The sequence below is a fragment of the Onychostoma macrolepis genome, chromosome 19 (assembly GCF_012432095.1).
Source record: "Onychostoma macrolepis isolate SWU-2019 chromosome 19, ASM1243209v1, whole genome shotgun sequence".
In the NCBI taxonomy this organism is placed as follows: Eukaryota; Metazoa; Chordata; class Actinopteri; order Cypriniformes; family Cyprinidae; genus Onychostoma; species Onychostoma macrolepis.
Window position 1 is genome coordinate 6,986,767 of NC_081173.1, and position 23,675 is coordinate 7,010,441.

General features: G+C 35.4%; 2 protein-coding genes and 1 pseudogene across 2 annotated transcripts; all 3 read right to left on the reverse strand.

Moving 5' to 3' along the window:
• Window positions 1-122: 122 nt before the first annotated feature.
• LOC131525923 (XK-related protein 8-like) lies at window positions 123-3,995 on the reverse strand (annotated as a pseudogene).
• Window positions 3,996-9,424: 5,429 nt separating this feature from the next.
• LOC131526108 (XK-related protein 8-like) lies at window positions 9,425-12,021 on the reverse strand. Its single transcript, XM_058754217.1, has 3 exons — window positions 11,704-12,021; window positions 10,965-11,182; window positions 9,425-10,350 (listed from the first exon to the last, which is right to left on the reverse strand). Exons 1-3 carry the CDS (start codon window positions 12,009-12,011, stop codon window positions 9,632-9,634), a joined length of 1,245 nt encoding a protein of 414 aa, XP_058610200.1. The 5' UTR covers window positions 12,012-12,021; the 3' UTR covers window positions 9,425-9,631.
• Window positions 12,022-15,121: 3,100 nt separating this feature from the next.
• Window positions 15,122-23,647, reverse strand: LOC131526207 (XK-related protein 8-like). The gene is made up of 3 exons (XM_058754369.1): window positions 21,220-23,647; window positions 19,086-19,279; window positions 15,122-17,855 (listed from the first exon to the last, which is right to left on the reverse strand). The coding sequence occupies exons 1-3, from the start codon at window positions 21,519-21,521 to the stop codon at window positions 17,119-17,121; spliced, it is 1,233 nt and encodes a 410-aa protein (XP_058610352.1). The 5' UTR covers window positions 21,522-23,647; the 3' UTR covers window positions 15,122-17,118.
• Window positions 23,648-23,675: the final 28 nt, after the last annotated feature.

Below are 23,675 nucleotides of genomic sequence, written 5' to 3' on the forward strand. Positions count from 1 at the left end.
ATGCTGTTATCTGTTATTTTCTTTTAGTTTGGTACTTTTGATGTGTTCTGACTTCATTTCTGCAGAAATCATTTTCTCCATAGCTCAGCCAATCAGATGCTGTTGTTCTTTAACTTGAATCATAAAAACTGCTCTTCTGGTGCTTTTTTCTGTCCTACTTTGTTTCCTGCATTTTTCAGGGGAAAAAAAGTGATTTAGTCCCTGTATACTGTCTATTATCTACAATAACTGAAGATACATGACACTATCATTGTGAGATCTTGGGATTTGTTACTAATGCATAGACAATCAAGGGATGTGATGGCTCTTTCAGCCAGAGAATAAATGCTCGATCTAGCCCTGGAATTAAGCTTGAGCTTTTAGATCAGTAGGAGAACTTCTGGCTTATTGAAACTGGCTGAAGAAGCAAATATCTGTACCTACACTGTTTCTGGGTTTGTGTAAGTGACGCTCATTAAATACTTTGAGGCTGGCCTACCTGCTTGACTTGCTCATCTCTGATTCAGAATTATGAGAATGAAAACATCTCCAGGACACATTTAAAGCCAAAATATTTTGATTTCAGTTGACTAGCCATCCCTTGTGACACTTAACTTAATTAGCAAAGAGTTGGAACAAACAGAACAACTGGAATACATTTGTATTTCTCTGCTTTTCTAAAGCCACCAAAACAGACCTGTGAAATTTGTGTGAATGTAATATCATCAAAACACCATCAGATACATGAAAATAACATTAGAAAACAAGTTGTTTTTTTACATATGATAATGTTCCTGTTTTCACCAAAACCAGGTATTCTCTGTATATAAAAAAAAAATAATATTATAAATACATTTTTATAAATAAAAGTTTAACTTTAAAAGTTCAACCAAGTACTAAAAGTAGAAATTAGCAGCCATGGTCCTGCTCCTCTTGAGGACTCCAGTGAGAGGCTGCGCAGGAGCTGCAGCTGCATCTTCCGGGGTCAAGTCTGTGTCCATGTCGTATGTTGCAGCTCTTCTGTACTTCCCTTCTTCAGTGGGTTCAGTGATTTTCTCTCTATCACAGTTGGGATGAAACCATCTGTAGTATATAATTTTCACTAATATTCCAATGACGTACAAACCTAGTAGTGTCAGGATCACCATATAAGGATTTAAGGAGCTCCAGCAGTCTGCATACTCAAACACCTTCCAGCACCAGAAGCCCAGCAGCATCACTGTGTCCAAAAACATGAAACTATAATAGAAAATTGACTTTGATTTTATGCTTCCTGTTGATACGTTAAACCAGCTGAAGTACCAGATGAGTCCAATGGCAGCTCTGAAGAGCCATTCCCAACCGCCATGTTCCATGTAATTTGTTTTTGGCTCCAGGCCACTAAAACCAGCAGCATCCACAGAGACAGGAAGTGCGCTATGATGTAGCATGGAAATACACTGCAGAAGAGTGCCAGAGCAGTTACACGGGGAATAATCAGTAACAAGTTCCACAGGAAGTAGATGGCAGTGGAGATCCAGCTCATCTTGCGTTTTTCAGGAAGATAGATACGCATGCAGCGGTGGTACAAAGCAACATTACTGGCAATTGCAGCAGCTGACGTGAGGATTTTTAAACCTGAAACGAATTAACATTGCATGAAATTTAACATCACATGTGATATATATGCTTATACGTAGACAATCACAGCCATGCTGATGCTGAAACACTGAGCAACACAAAGTAGTGCTGCTGCTGAATGCATTGATGTTTGGAATTAATTGGTTGAGTGAATGAACCAGTGACTCATTCATAAAAACAATAGCTGCCACCGAAATCGCATACTTTCTAAATAGGTACTTTTTTCTGAATGAGTGGGATGATCTTGGAAGGCTATTTTTACAATTAAATTTGAGGACAATGAATTTTCAGTGTTAACACACTAATCACATTTAATTACTGTTTAAACTAAAAATGGCATAGAACAGTGCATAATAATACACAAATTGAGACGCACTTATTATTATTTTTTTTTCTTTTGAGTGATGATCTAAAATATTTGTGGCTTGAAACAAATGGAAACTTGACTGATCGGTACAGAGGTGGAGAGTAGTGAAGTATTTTTACTTTAATCGAGTAAATTTAAAAAGTATCTGTTGTTTATCAGAGTGGTTTTCTTTGGAAATCTTTACTTCACTACATTCCAGAGCATAATGTCATATTTTTTACTGCACTACATTTGTTTTTTTACCATTAATAATTTATTACTTTCTTAATTTACTCATGTAATTGAGTATTAAATTATATTTAATATGAAACGTAGTGCAGTAAAAAGTCAAATATTATGCTTTGGAATGTTGTGAAGTAAAGTTTTCTAAAGAAAAACACTCTGATAGACTACTGACATGTGAAAACTACTTTTACAGCAGAATAAAAATATTTCACTACAGTCCTATACTGAAGCCTTATGTGTTCTGTGGAATCCTATGTTTTGCCCTCCAGGGGCCAGTTGCATAAACTTATCCACCAAGTTAAGACTGTGTCTTAAGAACTAGTTTGACAAACCAGCAGCTGCCAAGGGGAAATCAGTCTTACTTTTCCAATACAAATAAGACCAATCTACCTTTTCATAACTGAATTAAAAAAGTTATGACCAGTCTTGAAGAAAAACATTAGATGACAAACTTTTTAAGACTAGTCTAAACAGTTTATGCAACTGGCCCCAGGTCTCTGCAGCGGTCACATGACTAACTATGAATTATCACTTTAAGTGGTTTTGAGACATATAAGAAATACGATCTGAAAGAAACAGTGTTCTGTATTGGAAACAGACCTGTAATAAGCTCCAGCTCTCCTCTCTGTAGGATTATAGACATCATGAGTGTGAGTTGTGGGGCGTTTTCAGAAAATGTCTCAAGTAGACGAAGCATCTGAAAATCTTGGTTCAGGTACATAGCTATACCCTCTCTGAAACTATTAGTGTGATGACGAAAATCCCTCGTGGAAGTCTCTATCACCCCAGCATACCTGTGAACAAAAGGTACTCGCTTTTACTCAAGCAACACTTTACAATAGCCAACACAAAATATCTTCATTTTAATCATTTTGAAGACTAACAAATGTCTAATTGGTTTGGAAATACATGAGGGTGAGTAAATGATGATGAAGCATCTTATTTCTGTAATAAGGACTCTTCTTAAAAATATACACTAAAGTGTACTGAAAATAGAGAAGCAAATCTGCCACAGACCTGAGATGAACTCCGAGCTGCAGGAAGTGGAATGGTTTGATCAATAAATGCCGGTCTGCAAATTTCTCCACCTTAGTCTCAATCTTAGAATCAGAGTACCAGAGCCAGCTGAACACCTGTAACAGCACCGAAGAGCCCAGCAGCAGAAAGATCATCACTGCCATATACACATAGGCCCTGTTCTGATAAAATGACACAACAGTCCAAATGTCCAGCGCTATATCCAGCAGGAACAATAACAGTCCCACCAAAGTAAACAGGTATTTCAATAAATGAAATAAAGTGAATCTCTCCTGAGTCTCCACCATGATTCAGTCCAGTGTGAGAAACCTTACATCATGATAATGTAATGTTTTTTCTGTAGAGAGAGAGAGAGATACTTTTAAACAGATGTGAAACGGAAAGTAAAGTTGACATCCACTCATAAACTCCTCCCATGTGACTGCTTTGAATGATTAGTCATGCACCAGAAGCCAGGTGTGCTCGACTTGAGGCGCTGAGCAGCAGTATGTCGTGGATAATACACCAATCATGATCTAGATTCTAGCACAACAAGCTCAAATTTCATTGAACAATAATGTGAAGTGGAGTGGTCATTTTCCGTTTCCGAAAATTACATGGGACAAAACGAGCTTACATTTGTGGAGCGATCTGGATATGCGGTTTGTCTCATTTTATAAATCAAATTGCATCGCTAAGAAAATGGATGCTGAATGACTACAACTACTTGCAGCACCAAAAGTCGCAATAATGGTAGCAGTATTCATTTATGATACACGTTTACTTTTCGTGAAACCATCATCGTTAATGAAGCCCAGTGCCACCTACAGGCCTATATGTGAAGTGTAGGCTGGCGGAATGTGATGTGACAGGACTTTAGTTTATTACCATTATGCAGCATTATGAAAGTGTCTTATGCTCATCAAGCCAGCATTTATTTGATTTAAAAAATTGTTTTTCTATTTTAATATAGAAAGGTCTTAAAGTCTTAAAATATCATTTATTTCTGTGATGCAAAGCTGAATTTTCAGCATCATTACTCCGGTCTTCAGTGCATGATCCTTCAGAAATTATTATGCTGATTTATTATCAATGTTGGAAACAGTTTTGTTGGTTTCTTTCTTTCTTTCTTTTCTTTTTTTTTTTTTTTTATCAGTACTTCCCTGTGATACTTTTTTGGGGGTTCATTGATACATAAAAAAAGTTTAAAAAGAACAGCATTTATTCAAAATAGAGATGTTTTCTAACAATATAAATCTTAACAATCACTTTTTCTATCAATTTAACAAAAAAAAAGTATCACAGGTTTCCAACATTAATAATGAATCTGCATTACATAAAATGTATATTTAAATTTTGATCATATAAATGCAGGCTTGATGACCATAAGTGGCTTCTTGCAAAAATATAAAATGTATCCAAACCTTTTTAAATTTTTTGCATTGCCCCTATTTTACATTTGAGTCCCTGCCCTGAGGAACTCCCTGCATGTCCCTGATTCTGTTTATTTCTGTACAACAAGCAAAGTCCATTGTAAAAACCTGTTCCTGAAGCAAAACGTGTTGAGAACCACATTTGCATTAAAGTAAACAGGGAAAGAAAACTTTAAAGAAAAAGAATACTTTAAAGAAAGAAAACTTTAAAGAAAGAAAACATTAAGTTGCTGCAGTTACAATGTATGAAGCACTGATCTACTCGCTTGACCGATGCTAATGCCAAAAGGAGGGCGGTCTTAAGCGTCAAGTGCCTAGAGCCCTGAGGACTATAGTTGGCCGACTGGAGCTGCTCAAAGGAAGGCCACATAGGGCCCTGAGGACTATAGATAAGTCGTGGGATAAGTTCGTGGGCCAGGGCATCAAACCTTCTCGATTTAAGAATTTTTAGATATTTTGGCTGGAAACAAGACAAACAAATCTATGTAAGAAAAGCATTTTTTGCAGTGCAGAAGCACCAGGCACAGGAACAGTTTCTTCCCTCAGGCAATCCATTTTATGAACACTTGACAATAATTGTGGAACACACAACACTATTTATACACTTATTTATCTAACACACACTTGGTTTACATTTCAAATTTGCACATAATATACCTGTACATACAAAACTGTCTATTCCTGTATATACAATTGTCAATTTGTATATTGTTATTCCCTATTTACTTGTTCTTTTATTATCTGTGTCCTGTTTTTGTCCTGTCACTGTCATTCTGTTGCACTGTGGAAGTGTCACAAGTGAGGCTCGGAGGCAGCATTCCAAGGCAGGAAGGCATCAAGGCACGTCCAAATCCAAAGTTAGCTTCACTTCCTGTCTCCTGAGATGCCTTCATCTGATCGATTTATTTTTTGAAGGCAGCATAGATGTATCCTTCGCTGCCTTTGATATCCCACAATCCTGTGTGTTCCATTCCGAGACGGTTGAGCTAAAAAATAAAGATGGCGGCTGGAAGTTGCGTTTGGTGGTTAGTTTGTGCGTAAATGTATATTTCTGATGAGTATTATATGAGTATTAGTAATGAGTATTATAGTAATTAAATATTTGTTTAGTTATCACCAAAACTCATTCTATTTTGTTGTACAGGGGAAAGCTTGATCAGTGATATGCCAGCGAGCAGGCTTAACTTCTTGCTTTGACTTCTTTCTTCATAGTCCAGCGAGGAGATGATCTTCATCGCTGAAAGAGAAAAGTTCTGATGAATGGTGCTTTGGGACAACTTATACAGCAGTCAGCTCCTCCTCTTTTGGCGGGCTGAAGCACCATTTGTTCGTGCAGTTACACAAAATTGAACAAATCAGGCTTTATTATCAGATTAAACAGGAGTTTCCCCATAAGCGTGATAATGCAACGGAGAGACTGTTCGATAGGGAACACACAAGACATTTCCTTAAATATCTTCTTTTATGTTCCACAGAAGAAAGTCAGTCATACATGTTTGGAAAACGTGAGTAAATGATAGAATATTTATTTTTGGGTGAACTATCCCTTTAAGAATCAAATATGGTTGGATGGTTTTCAGTTTATTTTTATGCAATAGATTGTTAGAAGAAGAAGAAGAAGAAGATTTGAAATACAGTGCATGTGTCGTAATGAACTATCTTTATGAATCTTATATGTTTTGTCACTCTTTTTGGAGTTTGTCAGCCTACTCTCATTTTGAGTTCCATGGAAGACAGAAAAGTCACAAGGTGTGTAACGCCAGGTGGTGAGCAAATGACACAGTAACATTACAAAAAAAAAAACATTTAATTAATTAATGTAACAATACAATAACTTGCAGATATAATACAAACAAAACATTGATTTTTACTGTTGCATTAGTTGCTTCACATTCATTTGTTTTAATTGCAGACAAGGTGTTTATTGTGTACAAGTTAGCAGCATGTCGGCCCATCCTCTTGTTAAAGGTTTGAACAAAAGCACTGTCGGCCTGAACATCAACAGGTGGCTCCACCCAATCCGATACGTCATATAACTTTTCCCAAACTTCTACAACTACACTCTCAGAAATAAAGGTACAAAAGCTGTCACTGGGCTGGTACCTTTTCAAAAGGTACACTTTTGTACCTATTAGGTTCAAATGTGTACACTTTAAGTACTAATATGTACCTTTAAGGTACCAAAATGGACCCTTTAGGTACAAACATGTACCTTTTGAAAAGGTACCGCTCCAGTGACAGCAATTTGTACCTTTTATTTCTGAGAGTGTACAGTTGGGTCATCTCTGCATCGAGCCCCCTCAGACTTTTGAGCCAAGTGGATTTTGAATGCAGCATTCAAAAGACAAAAAATAGCCAAATAATATTTTCTATATTTGATACAGTCACACCAGCATTATTAAATCGTTGATCACGTCTTATCATCAGCTGCTAAATTCAAATCTGCATTTGCTGGCTGGCGCTGAGACAGAGTTTTTACAGCACTGCGCATTATAACCAATCACACACGATGCTGTTGAGCTTATGAATGCAATAACCAATCAGAGGTGTTCAGATGAGTCATCGCTAAAATGCCGGTGTTTTCTTCACTCGCTCGTTGACTGAATACCTCTTTCTGGCGAATTCTCTCGTTAGAAACAACAAACTGCAGATGTGTGTATAAATCTGTAAGTACGATATTCATTGCATAGTGTAAACAGCTTCAGTGATTTTAATGGGAGTTTTTGAGAGTGCTTGAACTCTAGACGGTCAGTGAAAATGTGCTTTGATAATGTATGTTCTTTGCTCTCTTTCTGTACAATGAATGTGTTATGATAAGTAGCCTAACTTACAATGTTTTTATTCACATTAACTTTCAATGTTAAATTCACATTAAATATGAAGTTAGTCGTATTAAAAATATGTTATGGCAAGCAGAGGTATAAAAAGTACTCAAAAATTTTACTCAAGTGAAAGTAAAGATACTCAGTGAAAATTTTACTCAATTAAAAGTACAAGTGTCTGGCCAAAAACATACTTGAGGAAAAGTAAAAAAGTACAACTTTAAATTGTACTCAAGTATTAAAAAAGTAGAAGTACTTGTACCAAATCATTGCAAAGCAGCTTTACAGAAAATTTAAGTTTCTACATTATATTTAGGAGTAGGTTATTGGTGGTACAGTAAAAATCATGCAGTTAAATTATTTATATATATATATATATATATATATATAAAGACTTTAATTTATTAGATGAACACACAAACTAAGATCTAAATCATCTAAACTAAATCATCTTTTTTTCGTATAACAAGTATGGGATGTCCAAAAATGACACTTCAAAAACTACACAAAGTGAATATGACAGTAACTCATACAACCCCTGTTAATGAATCAGTGTCTTCTTAAGTGAAACAATGAAAATTACAAATACTAATATTTTAAACTTGACCGTCGTGTTCACTTTGTGTGGTTTCTGAAGTGGTCCTGTTCCCTTGCATTATACGGACTAATAATCTTTACTTGTGTTCATCTGAAGAAAGAAAGTCATAAACATCTGGGGCGACATGAGAATCTTAATTTTTGGGTGAAATATCACTTTTAATAACAATGTGATGCAGAGGTTAGAAACATATTCCAGACAGAATGCAAGAATGGGTTGAATTAATGAAGAGAGTCATAGAATTAAAACATACAATATTAACGTTTTGAAAGGCCACTTTTTGTGTGTCGTCTACGTCACTGTCTAAAAGGATAATTAATCTTTTAATTGTTTATTTGGGGAATTTTTTTGTGGGGGATTTTTCTCAGGAAATATTGCTACATAATTATTTGCGACTAATTATATGAATTAATGAGCAAATTGTGTAATTATTAAGATTAAGAAAATATACAATGAGAGTCCAAATTCCTACTCAATGCGTCATATAATGATATATTATTAATACAACTTATCCACTACCTGGTAAGAACGTCACTAAACATGAATTATAATTAAGTAAATGTACAATGTTCATTTAAACACTTTTTTGGAGATTTATAACATTTAATTAAAAAAAGGAATTCCCATAAAAATATTAATTATATTTAAAAACAAAATGTATCAATGATTTTATTTGCACTCAATCTTGTGCATTCAGCCAATGTATTACACAGCTAATGGCTCTATCAAAACAAAGAATAATGAATAAACATTTTGGGGGGGAAACGCAACTTTGCTACCTCAACATGCTTCCTCAGATTTGATGATGAATGTTTGAAGCCAAACATTGACCTGATGAAAGTCATAACTGAAGCAGAACTGTGTGTGTGCTTGATGTGTGAAAACAATGATCATTGCTTCTCATGTCAAGCACGCACGTTTGAGCTTCCGTTTCCCATATTCAATGTGTATAAGATAACATAAAAATGTAATGTACTTTTTAAGTTGAAATAAAATTGTAAGGAGTAAAAAGTATTGTTTTTTCTTCAGAAATGTAATCAAGTAAAAGTACAAGTAGTCAGTTTAAATTGTACTTGAATAAAGTAAAAATCCCCCAAAATAATACTTAAGTACAGTAATCAAGTAAAATTACTCAAGTATTTTACACCTCTGATGGCAAGACACCCATATCTGTTACTTAAGTTACTTAAGTAAGTTAATAGACTACATTATTAGGCTACTTGATCATCGCCCACTAAAGATAAACTAACATAATCTATAAAGTTGAAAATCGATATATTTCATGATATAGTTAATGCGTTTGGGAGTGTTTCGAATAAAAAGGAAAAAATAAATAAATGAAACATGAGTGGTATTGTGCCCTATTATATATTGCTGCAGTAGTCTTCCAGATCAAAAATACATTAACATACATCAAAACACATTAACATCATGTCAGTTAATAAAATATACTGTTTTGCTGTAAACTCTGTGGTTCTGCACTGTGGTTTACTGTAAATTTAAATACATTATAAATACAAACTTTAATTTTGAAAGGGGAGGGGGAATCTTCAAAAAGTTCAACCAAGTACTAAAAGTAGAAATTAGCAGCCATGGTCCTGCTCCTCTTGAGGACTCCAGTGAGAGGCTGCGCAGGAGCTGCAGCTGCATCTTCCAGGGACAAGTCTCTCGAGTCTGTCGAGTCTGCGTCATATGTTGCAGCTTGTCTAAACTGCCCTTCACTGGGTTCAGCCATTTTGGGATGAAACCATCTGTAGTATATAATTTTCACTAGTATTCCAATGACGTACAAACCTACTAGTGTCGGGATCACCATATAAGGATTTAAGGAGCTCCAGCAGCCTGCATACTCAAACACCTTCCAGCACCAGAAGCCCAGCAGCATCACTGTGTCCAAAGCCATGAAAGTATAATAGAGAGCCATCTTTACTTTTATGTTTCCTTTTTTTGATACGTTAAACCAGCTGAAGTACCAGATGAGTCCAACAGCTGCTCTGAAGAGCCATTCCCAACCAGGACTTTTCATGTGATCTGTTTTCTGGCTCCAGGCCACTAAAACCAGCAGCATCCACAGAGACAGGAAGTGTGCTACGATGTAGCATGGCAATACACTGCAGAAGAGTGCCAGAGCAGTTACACGGGGAATAATCAGTAACAAGTTCCACAGGAAGTAAATCACTGTGGAGATCAAGCTCATATTGCGTCCTTTAGAACCATAGACATGCATGCCCCGATGGTACAAGGCAACATTAATGGCAATTGCAGCAGCTGCTGTGAGGATTTTTAATCCTGAAACAAAAAAAAAAACATTGCATGTAATCAAACAATATCACATGAATGTACGAGTGAGTATATAATCACAGCCATGGTGATGCTGAGGCTCTGAGCAAAACACAGTAGTGGTGTTGCTGAATGAATCAATGTTTGGAATTAATTGGTTAAGTGAATAAACCAACGACTCACTAATAAAGACTTGTTACCATATCACCAATTTTTCTTTTTTTGGAATTTTCAATGTGAACACACTAATCATAGTACATCTCACTAATCATTCACAATCACACTAATTATACTAAAAATGGCATGGGATAGTGCATAAGTACACAAAATGGGAGGCACCTACGGACTTAATACATTAAGCCACCTGTCCTGCTGTTTTTATTGATTGAGTTCTGTATATGGATTACAAGTGCCCAAAACTTGCAGTTTGTTCACATATCTTTGTTTTTCTTCTTTTGAGAGATGAACAAATGGAAACTTGACTGGTCTGTACTGAAGTTCTACGTATTCTAATTTGTGACCAGTCACATGACTGAAAACTATGAATTATCACTTTAAGTGGTTCAGAGATGCATGAGAATTATGACCTAAAAGTAAGAGAGTGTTCCGGGTTTGAGACAGACCTGTAATAAGCTCCAGCTCTCCTCTCTGTAGGATTATAGACATCATGAGTGTGAGTTGTGGGGTGTTTTCAGAAAATGCTTCAAATAGACGAAGCATCAGAAAATCATGTTTCAGCTTCGCATTCCCATCCTCTTTGGTACTATGCTGCACATCATTTCTGAAATTATTAATGCGATGAAGAAAATCCTTTGTGGAAGTCTCTATCACCCCAGCATACCTGTGAACACATTCTTGCATTTACTTAAACACTTAATACAACAAAACTTTACAACAGCCAACAGTGAGGCCACAGTTTGGATTTTGTTCTACATTATGAACTAAAATTGACTCCAGACTGTTTCCATACCAATTCTCATTCACATTTATTGAGAGCTTGTTTTTAAATGATAACCCAATACAATTGTTCACATTAAGAATTAAGAAAATAGCTCTATTTGATTTTGATTCAAAATTAATATTGAAGGGATCTGTCATCATTGGTTCTTGTGGAAGATAAAACGTGTTTTTGTCACTTCAGAAGACGTTTTTATGAATATTTTGAAGTTTTGAGTAAATAGAGCAACAAAATCTCTAATGTATCATTAAAAATATTGTCATCAGTGTCATTTTGAAGTCTTATGGGTTTGAAAAGTAATACATGAAGTGAGTAATTGATGAAGTATCTTATTCCAGTAATAAGGACTCTTTTTAAAGGTAGCCTAAAGTGTACTAAAATTGAGAAGCAAATCTGTCACAAACCTGAGATGAACTCCGAGCTGCAGGAAGTGGAATGGTTTGATCAACAAATGCCGGTCTGCAAATTTCTCCACCTTAGTCTCAGTCTTAGAATCAGAGTACCAGAGCCAGCTGAACACCTGTAACAGCACCGAAGAGCCCAGCAGCAGAAAGATCATTACTGCCATATACACATAGGCTCCATCCTGATAAAATGACACAACAGTCCAAATGTCCAGCGCTATATCCAGCAGGAACAATAACAGTCCCACCAAAGTAAACAGGTATTTCAATAAAAAACCAAAAGGAAAGCACTCCTGAGTCTCCACCATGATTCAGTCCAGTGTGAGAAACCGTACAGCATGTAATGATTTTCTGTTGAGAGAGATATACATATATATGCTGTTTAAAAGATCTGAAACAGAAAATAAACTTTACGTCCAGTCATAAACTCCTCCCATGTCACTTCTTTGAATGACCTGTCATGTGTCAGACTGTAATGAGTGATGTCACATGTGACCAAACTCGTACGCATTGGTTTAAAGTGGGAAGTGTCAAATATTCATTCATTAAGTTTAATTTATAAATCTACAGTCCAGTACTGAGCAGTGATTCTCTGTGTTGCTGGGATTTTTATTTGACTATTCATATATATTTATATGAATAGACTTGTTAAAATCCATAACTTAATGAACAATAGCAATAGGCTACTGATGCTTGCCTCAGGAAAAAAAGCACTAATGTGACCCTGGACCACAAAACAAGTCTTAAATCACTGGGATTTATAGCAATAGCCAAAAATTCATTGTCAGGGTCAAATTTAGTGATTTTTCTTTTATGCCAAAAATCATTAGGACATTAAGTAAAGATCATGTTCAATGAAGATATTTTGTAAATTCCCTACTGTAAATATATCAAAACTTAATTTTTGATTAGTAATATGCATTTGGACAACTTTAAAGGCAATTTTCTCAGTATTTTGATTTTTTTGCACCCTCAGATTCCAGATTTTCAAATAGTTGTATCTCAGCCACATATTAACCGATCCTAACAGACCGTATATCAATGAAAAGCTCATTTATTCAGCTTTCAGATGATGTATAAATCTCAAGTTCGAAAAATTGACCCTTGTGACTGGTTTTGTGGTCCAGGGTCACATATTCTCTGTACTAAATGCTCAGTTATGTAACAGAGAGCCACAGAAATAACAGATGTGCCAGCCATATAGTAGCTGGAAAAAGACATTCCCAGCTGTGCTTCCTATCAGACTTGATGAACAAAATCAGCTAAGTAACAGGCAGTACATGGCAATAGAAACAACAAAGTAAATAAACCATCAGGGCACATAAAAGACATTGAGAATAGTCTGGCTGAATTTATTTAATACATCCACAAAACACTGAGTGGAGACCTGTCAGAAAAATCCCTGAACAGAACTGATGTAATATCATAACCCATGATGTATTAGCTTGCATTCAAGCATGACAAGACACACTTTAAAGAGCTAACCAATATCTAACGCGTCAGACTCGTGACGCCAGACATTTCAATGCGCATGATATCAAAATGAAACTAGAGCCACAAAAACTACATACAGGAACTTACAGTAGGAAACATTCAATATTGGGTAATAAAAATACCTCAAACATTTGTTCTGACAATAAATCAGACATTTTAGTCAAAAATAGACAGGAAGTGAGCATAAGCAATTTATTCACAGTGCCATTCAGTGAAAAATAAAATTACAGGAATTTCATAAGATACAGTACTCACAATAAAATAGACCAATAATAGAAGTGAGATCTTTTTGGAAAAAAAATGTCATTGTGCATTTACAGATGAGGTAAATAAATGAGTGTATTAGGGGTGTCCCCGACTAAGGATTTTCACAGTCGAATCGGAATTTTCGAATCATGCCGATAGTCGACCGATAGTCGAATCATATATTTGGGGACGGAGCAAAATACATTACTAAGAGTCAAGTCAGACACTCGACAGTCATAAATACACAGGGAAAATGTGTAACGGACGCCTCGCAGATACAAACGGGGTAAATAATGTTTTATGTTTTGATTAAAAGATAGTTAACATTAAACGTCAGCGAAACCCTTTAAGAATTCACAACATTTTTTTACAATAGTGCTCTCATTATAACGTTATGTATATGATATAGTTATAACGTTCTGCATTTCTGTTTTGAGCTGCGCGCGCTGAAGCATATGATAGCAGGTTTTTAATCAATGGGATTTAACTAATTTATCTCACATAGAATACGCTTCGTTATTTATATAACATAACGTTAATATTACAACTTATAGGCTATCTGCACAAAATGTCCCTAATACACATGAACGCGTCTGCGCGGCTCTGAATGAATTCCTTTTTGGATGCGTTCTTCGCACAATAACATGCAGAAACACAACTAAACACTAAAAAAAAATTATCATCATTTTATTACAGCGTTTTATTATAATAGTGTTCTCATTATAATGCTATTTATATGACAGTGCCAGTCATAGTTATAAATATTCTGCATTGTTGTTCTGCTCGCACCGCGCTTTATTGCAGCGTAACTCAACGCATACGAGATAAATAATATATACACTATATAAATAAACCGACTGAAACGTTTTGAAATCACTTGTTGTACCCTACCTGATCGAAAAAAATGAAGTCTTCCACTCTGCCTGTGTCAATTTGAGTCTTGTTAAAGATTTAAATCCCTGCCGCCAAGATGCTCCTCTGTAGGTGACGGATTAGAAAGCGAAACTTTAATCTATAGGGGATAAATTGGATTTATTCACGCACGTTAACATATTTATTTAAAGCTTCTTTCTTTTAAGATTCTTATTTACAGCATTATCATAATAGGCTGTATATTAACTTATTGGGAGAAAACCGGTAGTTCGATGTGAAATCAGAGCACCCCCATATAGCCAAATGGTATGATCATAACACCCCGCGAATATTCGACTGTGAGACTGGGAGTCGAATCAGGCTCCTCGAATCGAAGCATGGAATCGTAGACTATTCGGGGACACCCCTAGAGTATCATCAGTGTAGTCTTTGACAACTACCAGCACACTTTTGTCAAGAAGCCCTGAAGGAATGCTAATAGAATTGGAAATATTAACCATTTAGATAATCAATCCTAATGGAATCAAACCCAAATCCTGCAAAGTGATAATTCATCCAGAAATTAAGCACGCATCATTATTTACCGTCATGTTGTTCCAAACCTGTGTGACTTTCTTATACATAAAATATATTTTGAAGGAAGATGGTTTTCCGAGACAAAGATCTTCTTTTATGTTCCACAGAAGAAAGTGAGTCATATAGGTTTGAAAATATATGCGAGTAAATAACAGAATATTCATTTTTGGATGAACTATCCCTTTACGAATCAAATATTGTGAAATCAAAGATTTTCAATTCATTTTTATCCATTAGACATTTTATTTCTTTCTCTTTTTTTTCAACAAGGATTTACATTAAATTCAAAACACATTACAAAACTGTGAACATACAGCATCAAGTACATCCAAATCCAAATCCACACACACAAAGTGCTGAACTACTACCTAAAAAACAGAATGTCTTTTAACATGATTATTTGACATGATACACTTGAACACACAGAGATATTAATATATATGAGACATATGTCCATTTAAGTGAATTTCTTCCTTTAGCACAATATTCTGACTTCCAGTAATGGGAACTGAAACTGTTTGGTCACCAATATTCTTCAAAATGACTTTTGGGTGAGTAAATAATGACAGAATTTTCATTTTTGAGTGAACTATCCTTCTAATCAGTATTTCTGTCACAATGTCTTAAATATCCGTTAGTGTGACAAAATCAGAGCATTATTGTTATTAGGGGCAAAGGCACCTATTGTATCCGTTTTTCTTCCGCTCTGAAAGTCTATGGCATCCCATAGAACCGCTTGCGGGAAAGTTATGAAATTTGGCACCCAGATAGAGGACAGTCTCAATATTAATCATAGCAAATTAGGAGTCTCTATCTCAAACACCACCAATAGGCCAAATTTGGCCTCATATTTCTGCTTATAACTTTTGAACTGTAAGTTCAAGAAGCAAAATAATTTTTCCTCTGATTCCTTGGCTCATGCTGAGTCAAATGCCAACCAACATGTACATTTCTAAGGGTCATTTCTGATAGACCAAACTGTGTTCTCGTGAAGCGTGTTAACGAATTTGACGAAATTCATGCAAAAATGGACATTGACACTATACTGTATCTTCGCACCGCTTTAGTGGATTCTGACCAAAGTTTGTACGTGTTATAACAAGCATGATCTGAGGGTACATGAGTAGTTTTGGCACAGCACCACCTACTGGTCAAAATTTAAATTTTTTTGGTTTATAACTTCAAACAGTTTGACCAAAAATCATAAGATTAATCTCATTAGATTCGGAGTGACATACCGAATGAAACGACACTAATATCAACTGTTGCTGTATCAACAAATGTTTTTAACAGGGGTCTCCAACCCTGCTCATGGAGAGCTACCATACAGGAGAGTTCAGCTTCAACCCCAATCAAACACATCTGAACCAGCTAATCAAGGTGTTCAGGGCAACTTAATTACAGACAGGTGTGTTGAATCAGGAAGGTAGCTCTCCAGGAGCAGGGTTGGAGAACCCTGGTCTTTCCCGAGTAATTAAAGACAGCTCCTTATAGCTTCATTTAGCCTCTGTTGTTCTTTCTCTTACACTGTAAAAAGTGATAAGTTGACTTAACTTAAAAAAACTGAGGAAACCTGTTGCCTTAAAATGATTAAGTACATCATAATTAAAAAAAAAAAGTTAAGTGAACTTGACAATTCAATTAACTTATTTTTTTAATTATCATTAACTTAAAAATTAAGGCAACGGGTTTCCTAAATTTTTTTTAAGTTAAGTCAACATCACTTTTTACAGTGTATTATTTTATTATTATTATTATTTATTTTTACAGTGCCTTTTGCTCTCTAATAGTCAGAATCAGTTTATTTACCCATCTTGCTCTCTTAAACATTTTCAAATGCTGTACACCCAAAGTGCTTTACAATCATACGGGGGGATCTCTCCTCAACCCCCACGAGTGAGCAGCATCCACTTGGATGATGTGACGGCAGCCACAACACAACGGTGCCAGTGCGCTCACCACACACCAGCTACAGGTGGAGAGGAGAGAGAGCGATAGAGCCAATCCATCAAAAGTGTTTTATTTATTTTTTCAGAAAAATTTAATCTATTCAAATATAGCCTATTATGTAAAATGCTATTTTATCTAAATATTTTTGTTAAAAAAACGAGGTATTCCGTGTAGAAAAATGGATTATAAATACATTTTTATAAATAAAACATTAATTTTAATAAATTGATGAAATTAGGGGATAGGGGAAGAGTCTTTTAAAGGTAGAACCAAGAACTAAGAGAAGAAATTAGCAGCCATTTTCCTATGTCTATTAGGAACTCCAGTGAAAGGTTGAGCAGGAGCTGCAGCTCTAGCTTGAAGTGAAGCCCTTCGATTCGAGTCTGTCTCCATGTCATAACATGCTGCCGCTAGTCTTAGCTGCCCTTCTTCAGTGGGCTCAGCGATTTTCTTTTCATCACAGTTGGGATGAAACCATCTGTAGTATATCATTTTCACTAGTATTCCAATGACGTACAAACCTAGTACTGTCGGGATCACCATATAAGGATTTAAGGAGCTCCAGCAGCCTGCATACTCAAACACCTTCCAGCACCAGAAGCCCAGCAGCATCACTGTGTCCAAAAACATGAAACTATAATAGAAAATCGACTTTGATTTTATGCTTCTTGTTGATACGTTAAACCAGCTGAAGTACCAGATGAGTCCAATGGCAGCTCTGAAGAGCCATTCCCAACCACCATGTTCCATGTAATTTGTTTTTTGGCTCCAGGCCACTAAAACCAGCAGCATCCACAGGGACAGGAAGTGTGCTATGATGTAGCATGGAAATACACTGCAGAAGAGTGCCAGAGCAGTTACACGGGGAATAATCGCCAACAAGTTCCACAGGAAGTAGACGCCAGTGGAGATCCAGCTCATCTTACGTTTTTCAGGAAGAAAGGCACGCATGCAGCGGTGGTACATAGCAACGCTACTGGCAATTGCAGCAGCTGATGTGAGGATTTTAAAACCTGAAACAAAAACAAATTGCATGTTATTAAACAATATCACATGCTGCAGTAGTGAATAATCAGAATAATCACAGCTAGCGATGGGTGCTTTCAAACTCTGCTTTGTGAAACTTTAAAACCTTTGATTCATTTGAAATGAATAATTTGTTTTGAACCAGTGACTCAGAGTTTGAATCTAACTGTCAAAATCATGTCTGTAAGTATTTTGGCAAACTGCCAAATCAAGCCGTACTTCATAACTGTTTTGAAATGTTTCTGAACCAGTGTTGTTTATATTTCATTTGATCTCAGATCAGTTTTATTTGTAGGCATTTTTCCAGTAAAAAAAGGAATAGTGAATTAGTCTTCTTGTTCTGATTAACCAAGCTCTCTATAAAACAAACAGAACAAGCCCTACAAATTAATTTCTGTCATAACTCTTGGAGAGTTTATCATGGTAATATATATGGCAATGTTAATGTATTTGGTCTTGGTGGAACAGATCTGCTACACGGCTGTGGCAGAATAAGAACTAAGACTTCACAGACATGTTGCTGTGAGCATGTAGGAAATACTGCTACTCCCATATATATCATACATGAAATTACCCTGTAGCAGATCTATACAGGTGGAGCTGGAGGAGGTGGAGGGTTTCTGAACTGTGCTGCAACTGCTACAGCAAGCACCATCCAAGTATTTGAATGTTGAGCAGTGAGCTCATTGGCTGTGGATGCGAAAACAAACCATTCGGTTGCGCCGTGTGAATGATGTAATTATATGAGATTGGCCTGCGCCATCTAGAGTTTCATGACAGAACTTTGTATAAAATAATATTATAAAGATATAATATATGGTATTATATGATTATACAGTAATATATGGTATTGTATGATTTATTAATTGCATTTAATAGATTACACTATCAATAAACATTTGAAACTGGTTAAAAAGTTGTTTGTGTGGTGTTTCAGCTGCTTCAAAAAAGTGAATCATTTTGTTGAAGCAATTGCTTCAGTTAATTCAAAGTTCTGAAAAGCTTTATTTCTCCATCACTAGAGATTCTGAGCAACACAGTAGTGCCATAGTTTGATGTTTGGAATGAATTGGTTGAGTGAATAAACCAATGACTCACAAAGACAGTCAATTGATGACAGAATTTTCCATTATGGGTTAATTATCGCTTTAAGCGGTTTAGAGACACATAAGAATTATGATCTGAAAAAAAGTAGGTGCTCTGGATCTGAAACAGACCTGTAATAAGCCGCAGCTCTCCTCTCTGTAGGATTATAGACATCATGAGTGTGAGTTGTGGGGCGCTTTCAGAAAACGTCTCAAATAGACGAAGCATCTGAAGATCATGGTTCAGGTATACAGCTACACCCTCTGTGAAACTATTAGTGTGCTGAAGAAAATGTGTTGTGGAAATCTCTATCACCCCAGCATACCTGTGAACACACAGTGACAATTAATACAACAACAACAACAAAAATCAATAAACAACAGTGAGGCCACAGTTGATTTAGAAGTGCAAACAGTTTGAGTGCTGTTCCTATACCAGTTCTCAATCACATCTGTTGCATATTGATCAAAGTTTATGTGAATAAAAGCCTAAATTATTATTTTTTTCATCATATACAGTGATTGTGTCTCTTAAGAAAGAATTGATTAAACAAAGTGTCATTTGTTAACTTTAGTTAATGCATTAACTAACATGAACAAACAATGAACAATGCATTTATTACACTATTTATTAATCTTTGTTAATGTTAGTTAATGAAAATAGAGTTGTTCATTGTTTATTCATGTTAGTTCACAGTGCATTAACTAATGTTAACAAACACAACTTGTGGTTTTAATGCATTAGTAAATGCTGAAATGAACATTAACTAAGATTAATAAATGCTGTATTGTTCATTCTTAGTTTATGTTTACTAATGTTGTTAACTAATGTTAACTAATGAACCTTATTGTAAAGTGTTACCAACTCCTTAATTCATATAGATTATGTTTACGATGTCTTTATGAACATACTGAAGTATCAAAGTTTTGGGTGAAAGGCTTCATTAAAAATATAATCATTTGTGCTTTGAAGATGAGCAAAAGTGTTTAGAAAGACACGAGTAACCGATGACAGAGTTTGGGTGAACAATGACTAAGTGCTCATAAATTTATCTCATTTAGCATTACTCTTGTGAAATAGAAGTGTGCTTAATTGCACTAAATGTGCACTTTCCGTGTACAATAATTTGAATCTTAAAAGTTAACCATATTTCAATTACATACTGTATTAAGATTTAGTGGGCCAAAAAGCGCTCTAGTTCAACTAATTCCATTTATGGTTTTTTTTATATATATATAATTTCGGCACATTTTTTGAAACATTCTTTAAGCTGTAAGTGTATTTGTCACAACTGTTTGCTATAACATCAAAACATGATTGCATGTCTGCAAAACGTATACTCACCCAAAATATTTAATTCATGCTTGAAAACCTAGTTATTGTGTTAGTGACTCGGCCAATGCCACCAAAATAAAAACAGTTTTTGTCATTGTGTGAGCCACACAGGTCAAAATGTTTAGATTTTTTTATTTTCACCGTAGAAATGCTACATGCAAATTGCATTTCATGTACAAATTTAATTGTGTTATATGCAATTTAATTTCATATTTGTTATATGCAAATGTTTTCTGCTTCTATGTTGACATGTTGACATCTTTCTATCCTATAAAATAATGTCACTTTTGTTTGTGTATCACTTGGCATTTTAAATTACATATTTCAACAGTACATAAAAATATATTGGGAAAAATTAATACTGTAGTACACAAAAAGAAAATGATTTTTTTTTTCATACAGTACATTTTTTGTAGGTATGTGTTATATGTAAACTATTCACCATTGCCTATTCATTTTACACACTTCATTGTTGTACCCCTACACCAACACCACACATTCTTTATATCTACCTATTGCTCTTCCACAACAAGCAACTGTGAATTTTCAGTTTACATGTAACATTTCTACAGATAAATGTACTGTATAAATATAAATTTATAGCTGCTGTTTAGGGTTGTGACATTCCTTGTTCAAAAATGGCAGTGATTATGCAAGACAAACTCCATAATATATGCTTCCAAACTTGGCTGATGGCAAGACTGTGATTCTATTTCACAACAATGGCAAGTAGGGTTGGAAAGGGGTGGACATTTCTGGGAAATCATTTTGCATGTCAATGAAAGAATGTTTAGAAGTTGTGAAGAGTTTGACAGTTTCGCTGTGAAGCAACTCATCAGTTTTGATCATCAAACCATATGTTTTTAGTTATTGTGTATTCTTTTTCACAAGAGTATTCAAGGAAAATAGAGAAGTGAATCTGTCACAGACCTGAGGTAGACTCCGAGCTGCAGGAAGTGGAATGGTTTGATCAATAAATGCCGGTCTGCAAATTTCTCCACCTTAGTCTCAGTCTTAGAATCAGAGTACCAGAGCCAGCTGAACACCTGTAACAGCACCGAAGAGCCCAGCAGCAGAAAGATCATCACTGCCATATACACATAGGCTCCATCCTGATAAAATGACACAACAGTCCAAATGTCCAGCGCTATATCCAGCAGGAACAATAACAGTCCCACCAAAGTAAACAGGAATTCCAGTAAAGAGTAATGAAAAGGGAAGCTCTCCTCCATGATTCCGAGTGTCGGAAACCTTACAGCATGATAATAAAAAGACAAAAACCTCCCTTTGCCATGGATATATACATACACACTGCTAAAAATATCTTAAACAGAAAGTAAACTCACTCATAACTCCTCCCAAGTAACGTCTTTTAATGATTAGAATGTAGTGAGTGAGTCACTTCAACATGTGACCAGACTCACACGCATTGGTTCAAAGTAGGGAATGCCCACTAATCTATAATAGAGATCAGTGAAAAAGCCAAATATTTGGTCACAATGTTTAATTTAAATCTAAAATCCCATATTCTGAAAAAAGAAAGCCCAAGTGGTAGGCAGTGATTCTCAGCCAAAAATGAATACGAATTGCTAAAATGTAGACCTTGAATGCAATGTACTTCAATTGGCATAAAAGGCACCAAATGCATAAAATGTACAAATCTGACATGAAGTATGTTCTGTTAACTTCTGTTAACGTCCTGAAGCAAAGTGGGTGTTCTGAGTGGTTATTTACTGTGTCTCTACGACTTGGTTTCAAAACCCTCCTCCAATTTAATGGTATTTCTTCCTTATTATTGTTCATTATTATCCACCAGGTAGAAATCATCAATAAGTATTTAGGAAAGTATTATGAAACCTCAGTAAACTGCACCATATGGGGTCTCATGGCACAAATGAGCCATGCACCAAGTTCAATATTTAAATTTAACAGCCATAATCTAATGAAAAGTGATGTTTGCCTCAGGCACATATTAAACGCTCTAACAGAGATCTAAAGGAATACCAGAAGTCCCAGACATAATTTGAATTATTTTAGCTGCTTAAGCCTACAGTAGCTAGAAAAAGACATTCTCAGCTGCGCTTCTCAGCAAGCTTGTAAACAAAATCTGCTGTCAAGTAACCCAATAGGCAGCACATGGCTATAGTTACTTGGAAACAACAAAGAGCACAAACAAACAGGGAAGCACAATACAGGACACTGAATAGTCTGGTTGAGTTTAATACATCAACAAAACGTTCAGTGGAGACCTGTCAAAAAGCCCCTTATTGCTGAACAGAACAGTGATGCAACATCAGAACCCATGATGTATTAGTTTGCATCCACATTGCATGACAAGACACGTTTGAAAGGGCTAACCAATATCTCCAGACTATGGCAGGCATTTCCATATAACTGAGATCAAAGTGAAACTAGAGCCTCAAACACTAAATACATAACTTACCTAAGGGAACATTCACTATTGGGTAATGTTACAATACTACATGATCTTCTAAAAATACCTTAAACATTTGTGTTGACAACAGTGAGTCATTTAATGTAGTGAAATTTAGATTGGAGGTGTTGACCATAAGCATGAACTTTCAGTTCAGTCCAGATTATAGGAAGATTCACAATGTATAATAGTCAAATAACATGCGATCGATAATGTAGCATTATATGCTGTTTATGTGCATCTAGTTCCAATCTTTTACAAGTAAATAGCTTAAGTACCAACATACTTTAGTAAAAAAACTAAAAATAAACAAAAAAAACACTTAAGGAATGATAATATAATTGGAAATAATTCCAATAATTTAGAATTTAAAATAAATCCTAATGGGATAAATCCTGAACCAAGGGATAGTTCACCCCAAAATTTAAATCTAGCGTCATCTTTTACTAACCTTCAACCTGTATGAATTTATTTCATCTGTGGAACACAAACAATATTTTAAAGAAAGCTGGTAACAATAAGACATTCCTAAAAATATCTTCTTTTTTGTTCTGCATGGGAAAGAAAGTCATACAGGTTTGGAACATTCATTTTTAGATGAACTATGTATTTAAGAATTAAAGATTATAGGATGGGTTGAAGTTTTTTCTTGATTATTAGATGATTTCTGTTTGATCCCATTGTGAATGATTTTAAATTCTGACAAAATTACATTAGCTTTCTGTGAACAATTTTCTGACACAGATATATGTGCAAAATATATTTATATACACACACACACATTTATATATATTTTAGTTTTGACACCATGACTAATTCACACACACACACACACACACACACACACACACACACACACACACACACACACACACACACACACACACACACACACACAGAATCGGATTCCATCTGAAAACTTTAAAAGACATGAAATACAGCGCATGTGTTG